Source organism: Polistes fuscatus, unplaced genomic scaffold (genome assembly GCF_010416935.1).
Source record: "Polistes fuscatus isolate 324 unplaced genomic scaffold, CU_Pfus_HIC Scaffold5, whole genome shotgun sequence".
Lineage (NCBI taxonomy): Eukaryota > Metazoa > Arthropoda > Insecta > Hymenoptera > Vespidae > Polistes > Polistes fuscatus.
This window is the reverse complement of record NW_025113129.1, coordinates 3,549,471-3,561,131: the sequence shown is the minus strand read 5'-3', so window position 1 is coordinate 3,561,131 and position 11,661 is coordinate 3,549,471. Positions and strand designations below refer to the sequence as shown.

Below are 11,661 nucleotides of genomic sequence, written 5' to 3'. Positions count from 1 at the left end.
ACAACTCTGTTCAGCCACATAAATGTGGAAAAAAAAGGAGCTGCTAATTTGTTATCTCGCAATGCTCATCGCAGAAAGATGAGGATTATCAGGGCAAGAATACAGCGGGACAACCACCGCCAGAACACACGCAAGGAAAATGGATACCGGGTACGCAAACGGATATCGACTCGGGATATTGGTGCAATCCTTGCGGCAGGAAGCTTGCGTCGCGATTGGTCTATAACAGGCACCTTCTCTCTGACTTGCACGCTCGAAGAAGCATTCGGGAGATCGACGATGGTGTTCATCTACCGCGTACCGCAAGGAGAATATTGACGCGACGGCAAATCGCCCTAGCGGAGGTAATATTAGTAATCTGAACAGATAATTCTTATTTTGTATTAACAATATACACGGTGTCCCCCAGGTTCCAAACTCTCATTCAAACTTTATCGATACCTTCTGTGGCACTAAATAAACAAAGAAAAATAGACACCTTGTATAATAAATTAGTTTTCTCTATAAAATTATTGATTGTCTTTGAAATTTTATCTCACGTAATCTAATGTATACATTTACAGAAAAGCCAACATACATCCGAGGATAAAGAAGTCAAGAAGAATCCTCGTAAAAGAGAAAAAGAAGTACTCTCGTGCGAGATGTGTCACGCTCGCGTGAGAAAAGCTCAAATGGGCAAACATTTGCTTTCCCATTACCATTGCCGCGTGGCAGGAATAAATCCTCAGAGTCCAAGGGCGCGTCGATTTCTATTGGAGAACATGGGGAACGTAGTTCGCCAGTGTCCATTCCAATGCGCTTCTTGTCGTTTCTACTGTAATACCGAAGAAACCTTTTTACTTCACTGGCGTTCGGAACTCCACTCTAAAACTTTGAAAAAAGTAAATATGATCTTTTATCGAAAGTATTCTTCAATTATTTTTCGCAAATTGTTTTGTCAACAAAATGTTGAATACATATATATATAATTACGTTCGTTTCTTTTTACGTGCACACGTCGAACGTTGAAATGAATATTTGGGTCAAACTCGTGTTATTTTATTTCGATATAAATTGTTCCAGATAAGTGGAAGCTACAGATGCGGTTCTTGCGATTTCTGGTGTGCTGACAGTAAAACAATGGAGACACACTTATTAAGCCCGAGTCATCGTGACGTGGTATCAATGATGAACGGTTCGGTACCGGTGGTAATCAGTCGTCAACAAGCATTGCCCTGTAGCAGCTGCAACCGTCAATTCCGATATAATCTGCAGCTGCGAGTGCACGTCAAGGAGACAGGACACAAGGAAAGCCTCACAGCATCGGACGAGTATCAACAGCGTATCACGTGCAGCATGTGCCCCCAAGTCGTGAGGTCCTTGGTATCTCTTCAACGCCATCAGCTAACCTGTCACGTTAACAAGGAAAGCGAAAAGAACGAATTGGCCCTTTCCACGCAACCAACGCCTTACTTTTGTTCTTTTTGTTCGATGAACTTTGCTACCTCTCAAGAAGCCGTTCTTCATCGAAGAACCTCGACTCACAAGGAAATTGTTAAACAACTCAAATCCTCGTCTGAAAAATCCTCGAAGAGGACCCTTAAAAATTGTCCGCATTGCGGCGAGAAACAATCAACTCTCGCGGAACACAAGGAACATCTTTTGAACAGGCATTTAAACTTGTGTTACAGGTTGGTTTTGATTTGTTGGAATAATATACATTGTTAGCATCGTTATTTATTAAAGAAATTCTTGCAGATGTCCACAATGCGGAATACTTTTTGCTTTTTCGCAAGAAGTAACGAGACACACCAGGGACAACAAGTGTATCAAGAAAAAGGAAGTTAACGATTCGAAGGCAACAGTGGTAAAAGAAGAATGGAAGTGCAACACTTGTAATTTCTCGACGGATTTACAAGCGGAACTGATATTTCACGAGGTCCTTCATAGCGACAGCGTTGAATCGTCGAACAACGACAAACGCGATAACAACAAATCGATAGTCAAATATCAGTGTCCTTTGTGTAAAAAAATTTTCACTAAGGCGTCCCTAAGGAACCACATCAGAATGCATACGGGTGAACGGCCGTTTTCGTGTGCCAAGTGTTACGTGTCATTTATAAGAAGGTCTGACCTGAACGTTCATGAAAAAAATTGTTCCTCCTCTTCGATGACTGATTGGCCGGACGAAATTCATCGCAGAAGAAATTTCGTCTGTTCGGAATGCGACAGCGCTTTTTACACCAAGTAAATATTTTCATATCTTTAAACTTAGCGTTTAATTCTTATAGTAAAACTATTTCCACTCGCGTAACTATTGCAAAGTTAGATTTTGAATCGAAAATAACGAATACACAAATTCTGCTCGTAAATTTTACAACGATCATCGAGTCTCGATTCCAAAGGTAACGTGTTTAACGCGAGACATCTCGTCACCGTCGCTTAAACTTTACCAGTAAACATTAACGACGTGCAATGTTCGGCTGTAGAAATGTTTTGGACCACAGCAACCCGCGTTCCCGTTATAAATAAAGGATGGCGCATTCGGTAGAAATAAAAAGCTTAGGACAATAAAAGCGTTTGCCGCGAGTTGGAACCGCGAAACACTCCGTTGTAGTAAAAGTGTCCTCGCTGCATAACTATAAAATAAAGGACCGTATCCGTTGGCCAGTGTAGAGGAAAGAGAGAAATAGAAAGAGAAGGAAAGCAGATGAGTATGGTACTTCGAGTGTAGGAGAGAAAAAGAAAGAGGGGAGTTAAACCTGAAGACGTACCAAGATAAAGATAGGAAAAGAGAGAGGTGGGGGAGGTGGGAGAGGTGTTTTCTGCAAGACACCAGCTCGTATTAACATCTCATAGTGGGTTGCGAGCTTGTACGGGTCATTCTAGTATTTAACGGGCTTGCATTATGAGCCGCGAGTAGGTATATGCTCTCCTTCTTCACCCTCCTTTCCTCTCCTCCTACTCTTTCTTCTTCTTCTTCTTATTCTTCTTCTTCCTTCTCTAATACTAATGTATTCAGGTAGGCGCCTATACGTGGGAGCTCACAGCTAGGGCGCCTCGCATCGTGTTAACCTTCCCTTCGCAAACGTTCGCGAGTTGCACGACGTCGACATAAGTATTAAAACATTGCTATAATACTCCGAGCAGAGAGAGACGGTCGACTATAAAGCAAATGTTAACACCTTATGCTTTATCCTCTTTCTCTCTTTTCCTTTTCGAGTACTTCGCACCACCCTTTCTTTCTTTCTTTCTTACAAATGTGATTTTTAAAATAAATGAAAATATCAGATTATTATGGGAAAGTAGTATTTGTTCGTACGACGTCAGATGAGGTTCTCGTAAAGCAACGCGTATCTCTCGAAAAGTTTTCAAAGTCCATGAACTACTTAATCGACGAATTACATCATCCAACCCATGAACGTACTCCACTACCACCAACCCACGGAAACCACTCTCAACTGCCATTTCATAGATCAGCTTGTCAGTATCGCTTGGAAAATTATGTTCCGTTCTGGATATCTATCGGAACAAGTAAGAGGTATTCTGCTATCCTGATTTTCCCTTGGAAGAGTGCATGTCCTTCGTCTATTAACATGCTTTCCCAAGGAATCCTTAAAGTTTCGGTCATTTTAAGGAAGGAAAAGAAATAAATATATAGGAGAAAATACTTGTCAAGCTTGGCGGCGAGGGGGCAAACTGAATTCGTTTTGTGTTCTTTGGCAAAGGATAAAAGAAAATAAGAGAAGAGTGGAATGAAGGAGAATCTAAAGAAGAAAAGAAGAGGAATAAGAATAAAAAGAAGAGGAGGGGCAGAGGCAGGCAAGTAAGGGGTAGAGGAAGGAGAAGGTCGTGCAGAGGGTCGGCGGCTGGGATCTAGAAAGAAAGAAAGAAGGTAATTACGAAGAGACGGGCAGCTCCCGCGCAACCGATCGGCTACCCAATTCTCAGAATACGCGACCAGTTCGCGATGTATGCGCATATTCAAGATAGTATGTTACATACGCGAGTTACTGACCGTAGGTTTCGCTTCGTTCGCCACCCCCGCTCGCTCTTCCCTCCAACAGTGGCCTCGGTGGTGTCCCTTGGTGCGGTGTCCAACCCTCTTACCTCCTTTCTCTCCGTTTCTCTCGACGTATGCCGTGTACACGCGTTCCCCAGAGGTATTTACATATATGGACCGCGGCGTGGCGCGCGCGTATCTTTTATCTTCCGTAGCAGTAATGGCGCGTCCACCTCCTTCGTACCTGGTCAGGTAAACACCGTGCAGATAGGCATACTGGGTGAGATTGCCGTAACCTCGCAGGCCCTGCCGTCGCCCTGTTCATCGGGATGCTTTAACATCCAGACGCGATCCTACTTCTTCCATACGAATAAATATCGTCCTATGCGGGGAACCCTCCACGGTGCAAGACCATAGATCCCAGATTAGAAATTCTAATGCACCTTCCTTCCTTCCTTCCTTCCACGTCGAACGTCTTCCCATCGTTGGCCTTCATTCTTCGAAAATCTTACATTTATCCTATATATCGAGCTAGATTTACAGGACCTTACTACACTGATTTTCAACGAATCATCCTTTAGTTTCTTTTTTTATCGTAGATTTAGTTTTAGGATGGAGTAAAAGATAAGTTTGGATTCCCCATGGAAGTCGTATAATCGTCGAAAGAGAGGGAGTTTAGTTCGAAGACACCATTGTCTTCGTAACCGTTACCATTCTCTTGCACCTCTAGCTGCTAACGAGGCACGGTGTCGTCTTTACGGATCACCCCATAGACACCCTAAATCCTCCTCTCTTACCTCTTCTCTAGAGAAAGACGGAAGGAAGAGAATTGTCCGTGCTCTCGAGGAACAATGCGTGGCTGTTGGTCTCCCTCTTTTTCGGAGCGAATGGTAGAGGACGTCCAGCAGAGTGTCGCCGGAACGAAAGCTTTTTTTCTCGAGTTCTTCGAGTCACCGGGGGTGGGAAGACTCCCTCTCTCTCTCTCTCTCTCTCTCTCTCTCGGCCCCATGGCCTTTGTGCCATGCGAGTTGGGTATGTGCGTTTCTCTACCTGTCTCCCTCTCTCTCTCTCTTTATCCCATTCCCGTTTTCTCTCTCTCCATCTCTTCTTTTCCATAGCAGCCATCGTTTTGGCGTAGTAGCCGTGCGCGACGATGGTGCGCGCACTGTGGTGTACGATGGCACGCGGTAAGCACGGCCCCGTATGCAGAGACAGTTTAGTGGTGACTGCCCCGCGAGTCCAGTTGTCGCGTGAAATATTGCAATTCATAAAATAAAACAGACCTGTGGTCGAGAACGCGTAGATATAGCCAAAGCCCGCGCTGCTAACCATCCTCCTAACGGCCAAACCATCCTACTACCCCCTTCGTTTAACCATCTCCTCCACCCCTTTAGACTGGGCTACCCATTCCCTTTCTCCCTCTTTCTCTCTCACCCAGTCGCAGGTTCTCTGCACCTTTACCTTCGACAAAGCCCGCATGCACCTCCGCCACTCTTTATCCTGTTCGCCTTCTTTCTTTCTCTCTCTCTCTCTTTCTCTTTCTCGTCGTTTCTTTTCTTTTGCATTCTCGCCTCTCCGTTCTTGTTTCACGCGTTCGCGAATGGTAACGTCGCCAAACCGCAACGCTTCCTAAGCTCGAACTCCTCCGCGGACTCAACATTTTTCTACTCGGAACCTCCTGTGTCTGTTGCCACCAAACTGCCTTCTGGAATCCCGAATAGGATGCGTTCAGTTTTACACACATACACATACACACGCACACATGTATCCATACATAATTACATATATACTTTACTCACATAAGCAGGTTAGATATAATTTGTACATTCTTACTACTACAACCAGCAAGTTGAGAGACAAATTTTAAGCCCTCCAGTCTTTCTTCAATAATTCAGGATTTACCTTAGAGTCCGTTCGTTTTTTCTCCTTATCTTCGAATCCGTTGGAACTATCGGGGTATAATCGACGAGGTTCTTTCTACCCGGAGGGAAAAAGGAGGCGTCGACATAGATCGCGGTTAAAATGCCGAGCCTGCCGGAGATGCCTCCTTTTCCGCCGACGAAATTAGCGAGCGACATGTTTATTGTAAATGAATCCTACTCCGAGACCATGCGAGAGGGAGGACGAGAGAGAGAACGAGAGAGGGAGAGAGAGAGAAGGTGCTTGGTAGAGTAGCGTTCTACGTATCCAGGGGATGGCGCCGGTCGAGAACGAGGAAACGAAACGGGAGACACGGAATGAGAGAGAAAGAGAGAGGGAGAGACCCGGAGTTTGGAGGGTGCGCGCGCGCGAGCTCAGTGTCCCGATTTATGCGCCCGTTACCGAGCCCTCTGGCGCAATTAAGCTTGCGTTATAATATTGTTGTTTATTCTGAGCCTCGGCTGGGAAGCGTTAACCACCCCTTCGCCGGTCTTCCACGGTAGTACTAGGCGACGCCACTTTCCTACACTACTACCCCTCGAAAGCACCCTCCTAATCTTCATGACGCGGCAGCTAGATCCTGTCTCTCCCTCTTCCCCTCTCTCTCATACTCTCTCTTTCTTGGTATGCGTCTGTTTCTCTATCTCTCGTACACTTTCGCAAAACTTCCAACATCAGCGGCTATGCGGAACTACGCGTTCAGTACCCTTGCACCAGACGAAATTTCCTCTTCTTCCGTTTGTCTTAACCTGATAGGACGAGAAGGAGAAAGATAAAGATAGAAGGACGGGGGCTGAGAGAGAGAGAGAGAGAGAGAAGGGACTTCGATCAGGATCCGCGTTAATTCCAACTTATTCCACCGAGCGGTCACGTACTCGCTTAACGAGCTTCACGCTCCTGACAGAAAGCAATGCGCATCCGGGTTTCTCCCTACGATTTGCGAGGACTTTTGACAAGGTTTTTACGATAAAAGGAAAAATAATGCGCTTGCCTTACTTTATTTATTGTCTATATTTTTCGATTTGTTCGTCTTGCGCTATATAGCTTTCAAATTTACAATATTATATTCGAACCTTTTTTTTTTGTTATTCGAATGCGCAAAGTCGTGAACATAAAATTGAAAAATTCGTCTATGACGGTTTTTGTATTCAGCTTCTGTATTCGTCAGTAATAAAGCGACGATAAAAGTACGCGTTGAAGTTATCGTGATTGGAGGATAATGAAACACGATCGGGTATGTATGTGTGCGTGTGCGTGTGTATGTTTGGACACCACAGTGTGTAGAGTTTGAATTTAAAAAAAGAGATTTTGACGCAGGGGGATTACGTTGTGCGAAGAGAGTAAAACGCGAGTTAAAGTGGACCGTGAATTAAAGCCGCCTTCGTAAAACCGGTCGTTGCTACTTATTCAGCTGTGCGGTAAACGTAAATCGGAGTTGGTTTATGATTCCGTAGCCGGTTGTAAATAATAACGGTACGCGTTACGTCATATTTTCACGCGCGTCCACGCTGTTCGACATTGCCGGGAGGGGATAGCAGGAATAATTTCTCGTTTGTAATCGGTAGCGATAATATGTTTCATGCATTAACGTTGACACGCATTCGAAGATTCCTCGCGTTAATCATTTCATCCAAAATTTGCTAAAAATAATATTCGTCCAAATACAATGGAAGAAATTTGTTAAACGTAAGTTTCTCGACCTACGTGCCATTATTGTTGCGAATTTATCGATCGGATCGATTTATCGCGATTGAAATGCAGAAACATCGTGAATGATCCGATCGTATAATCTCGTTGATTTATTTCTTCGTTTATGTATCTATTCCGTGATCGGAGAACGAAATCGATTTTACGATTCCTCTCGACGCCTTTATCTCTTTTCGTAACGTTTAAATAAATCATCGAGGTAGATACGATTCGTGCCAGTTTATCGTCCTTTTTGATACTTAAATTCAAACATTCTTAACTAAATATGCTTTACGCGGATAAAAGAGAACGCTCGTTGCGTCGAATTAAAAATTGATTTTTGTCGGTTACAAAAAAGTAAACAAAAAAAAATTTCATTCGACAAAAGAACGTTGAATTTGAATATTAATTCGATGAAAAATATTCACTTTGGAATATTAGTCAAATGGAATAACACCGTGGTTTGAGAAGTTCGATACGATCACATCGAGTGCCGAGGTTAGAGAAAAGGAAAGCAAATAAGAAAGGAAGAAGAATAAGAAGAATAAGAAGAATAAGATGGAGAAGGGATAAAGAAGAAGAAAAGGGATGGGAAGGGAAGGGAAGGGAAGGGTCAGGGGGACAGAGGTGGACGGACGTAAGGACGTACGGACGGACGTACGAACCGACGAAGGTGGGATTGAGTTATGACAGCGTTTGCTCCAGGGGGCCGGGTTTCGAGCTGGCGAAGCGGATATTCTTCTTATTCTTTATTTCTTGGTCTGCAGGGCCGCCGTAGGAACCGTCGGCCATGCATCACCTTCGGTTCACTTTGGTCCGGCCTCCTCTTCTTCGGCATCCTTCCATGAGCGTACCCCACCGCCATCACGAGCCATCACGATCCCACCTCGCCCATCGTCCCTTGGAATCCTCGATTCCACCCACCTTGGCAGCTTCACCGGTTATCCACTGCGGAGTTCACCGGCTTCCTTCCACCAAGGATTAACGTTTCTAGTATCACTCCTCCTCTTCCCCCTCCCCTCTCCCCGCTCCTTCCTTGGCCTTCCTCCTGTGCGAGTTCGCGACTCTCCTCGTTAATTGCATCGGCCGCGCTCGTAGGTACGTCCACCTTCCTTCCAGACCTTGATCCCCGCATCGACCTTCTTCTTCTTCTTCTTCTTCTTCTAGTTTTTCTTTTTTCCTGCCGTTGCTGCTTCTACTACTACTTCTTCCCCCACTAGTCTAAAAGCGAATATAATACCGATAGCCTTTTACGATCCGTCCGATCGTTCAATCCCTCTATTCGAGATACTTGACGTTTTCTTGATAAGAAGCAATAAATCATCGAATAGGTGGCTCGATTCGCCTACAACATACATATGTATGTATGTTTGACTTCTCCGTTTGAAAAATAAGAAGGTAGAAAGAGATACGAGTTTTGAAGGTGGAATAGAAAAGAGAATGGTACAGAACTAAGGGCACGCGTAAATCACGGGTAGTAATAAAGATCCACTTGTCGCGGGCGGATATTTATGAAGCGTTTCACGGTTCTTCCCGCCAAAAGAGAATCACCTTTTAGCTCTTCGCCTCGGCCTCCGGATGAACGATCGTCCGATTTCGAGATAATCGAAGAGGTCAGTGGCGGAGGGGACTAGGGCGAGAACTCGAACCAGGAGTAAAGACGAGCATGGCGGTTGGAAGGAGAGGAAGAAGAAGAAGATAAAGAAGAAGAAGATGAAGAAGAGAAGATGAAGAAAGAAAGAAAGAAAGAAAGAAAGATAAGTCGATGCTCGACAGAACGAATGAACGGAGGAACGAATGAAGGAACGAAAGAGCGAAGAGGCCATAAATACCTCAGCGCGTTCAGCCAATTAAAACAAATCATTTTAATGCACAACCTTTTTAATTAATGCCCGTGCTCGCTCGCTCCCATCCGCTTCCCTCTTCCTCCTCCTCCTCCTCCTCCTCCTCCTCCTCCTACTCCTTTTACTCCGCGCGTACTACACGATCGGCTTCACCGGCTCTGCAATTCCCATCTCGAAGCGATCGGGTCCGATATTAACTTATACGTCACTCTGTATCTCGCATGCTTTCCCTCTCTCTCTCTCTCTCTTTCTGTTCGTGTACACAACCGATTATCCTTAACCCCTAAGCGCGGACGTCCGATGATGACGCCACGGCATCACCGGGTTCGCTGAGCTACCACCAGTCCCAATGATGGCTCCTTGCAAGTCCCTAACCAGACTCGATTTTAATTATACGAATTTTCGCGACTTGATTGTACATTCCACCCCACCACCCCGACCTTACTCTTCTTCTCTCTTTTTCTCTTTCTTCTTGTTTTCTTTCTACTTCTTCTTCTTCTTCTTCTTCTCCTTCTTCTTCTTCTTATTCTTCTTCCTCTTTATTCTTTCTTCTACAACAACATCGTCGACGAGATTTATGCCCTCCAGACGGCAACTGGCAGATAAAGATAGGATACCGTGGTATCGATATCCGACTGGATCCGACTTCGTTAGGATACAAATTGAGATACGGCCGCGATCACAGGATACCCACTCGTACCACCTAACGTTATACTTTGATCAAAGGGAACCTTAAAAGCTCTATCGGATTTCTACTAAACTATTCTAAATTGTTCGCGTGTCTAATGTTCGAGTATAGGTTTACTCAACTAGCTAAGTACCTATACGATCTAGGCAAAATGATGATTAGAATTAATTGCTAACGAAATTGTAGCCGATTCGTAGGAGAATTGAAAGCTCCCGCGAAACGTCAGTATTTTCGGATCTCGCGATGGCACCCCGGCCATCGTTTTATCGACGGCTCGTTTTAACGACGATCGCGCCAGCCCAGAGATTAGACTTTTAAATGGCCCCCGCTCAGAGCCGGTACGTATTTCACGAGATGACGGTGGACGTCGCTTTAAATCATCCGGAGTGACCGCATCCGCTTGCCCAATCGGCCCCGAGTCTCTCCTTAACGGCCTCTTGTCACGCCTGCGACATTCCACCGAAACACACCGGCCCTCTTCTTCCCTCAAACCTCCTCCTCCTCCTGCTCCTCCTCCTGCTCCTCCTCCTCCTCTTCTTTTCTTCATCTTTTCTAAAGATGAACCACCCTCTCCGTTCTCCCCTCGCCCATAAACGCGTTTCTACTCAACGTCAACGTCTTTTCAAAATCTACAAATCAACTCACACTTTCGTTCCACGGACTAATATTGTTCTATCGGAATTCAGAACCGATTGGAAAGGTTTACCTATCTATATATACTATGGATAGAGAGAGGATAAAATAAAAATGTAATAAATATCTGGCCACCGTCTACGTGTTCGTTTGAGAACCAAACCGTTGAGCAACTACGCGAGTCGTCGTAATTCACCGCTCCTTTCTTTCACCTTCGTCAAATCGATTCGATCGACGTTCTTTAGATCGACGTTTCTTCGAAAAGATCCCCGAAACGATTCGAGTTAATTTCCGAAACTACGATTTTTTTTCTACCTTTTTTCACTTCACGAATATATATAAATGTCACGACACTTTTGAATATATCTAATTAATTAATATTTCAAAGATATCTCTTATTTGCATTAATTTAAGTAAATTTATGTATTAAGGGTAACGGATAGTTTTGACTAGTTTGTTGTTAACAAACTTGCAATATAACAACGATTAATTATTATTTTCAATATTAATCTGGTATTGAAATAAAAATGAACGATTAAAAATCTTTTAAATAGGTATACGGTACCCCAAATATATTATTATTTGAAGGATATTTTTTTGAAAAAAAAGAGAGAATATTTGTTGAAAAATCATAATACGTGTAGTTTAATTTATTATCATGAAAATGTGTAGGAAAGTCTATCTCGGGTTCTTCCGGCGCGTATATTATTATTCAACAGGTAACCAAATACGAATGGCAATAGGTAGAAGAGAGGTCTCAGTAATGCGCTCGCGCGTGCACTCGCGCAAGGATTCATTCCATGCGTGAGAAAGCGCACCTGCATGTAGAGAAGATGGCACAGGTATTAATATTACTTTTTATCGCGGATTCCAATCCCCAGGAAAAGTCTTGTCTACTGGACACAGAG

The 11,661-nt window shown here is 44.2% G+C and overlaps 1 protein-coding gene across 4 annotated transcripts in view; it reads left to right on the top strand.

Moving 5' to 3' along the window:
• The window catches only part of LOC122522657 (zinc finger protein 473), a 49,615-nt gene that overhangs the window by 29,356 nt on the left and 8,598 nt on the right, over positions 1-11,661 (top strand). For all 4 annotated transcript variants that reach the window (XM_043643915.1, XM_043643917.1, XM_043643919.1 and 1 more), the window contains 4 exons: positions 75-344; positions 564-881; positions 1,063-1,670; positions 1,738-2,226. In XM_043643915.1, the coding sequence (XP_043499850.1) occupies positions 75-344; positions 564-881; positions 1,063-1,670; positions 1,738-2,226 (1,685 nt within the window). The remainder of the gene's footprint in view (positions 1-74; positions 345-563; positions 882-1,062; positions 1,671-1,737; positions 2,227-11,661) is intronic.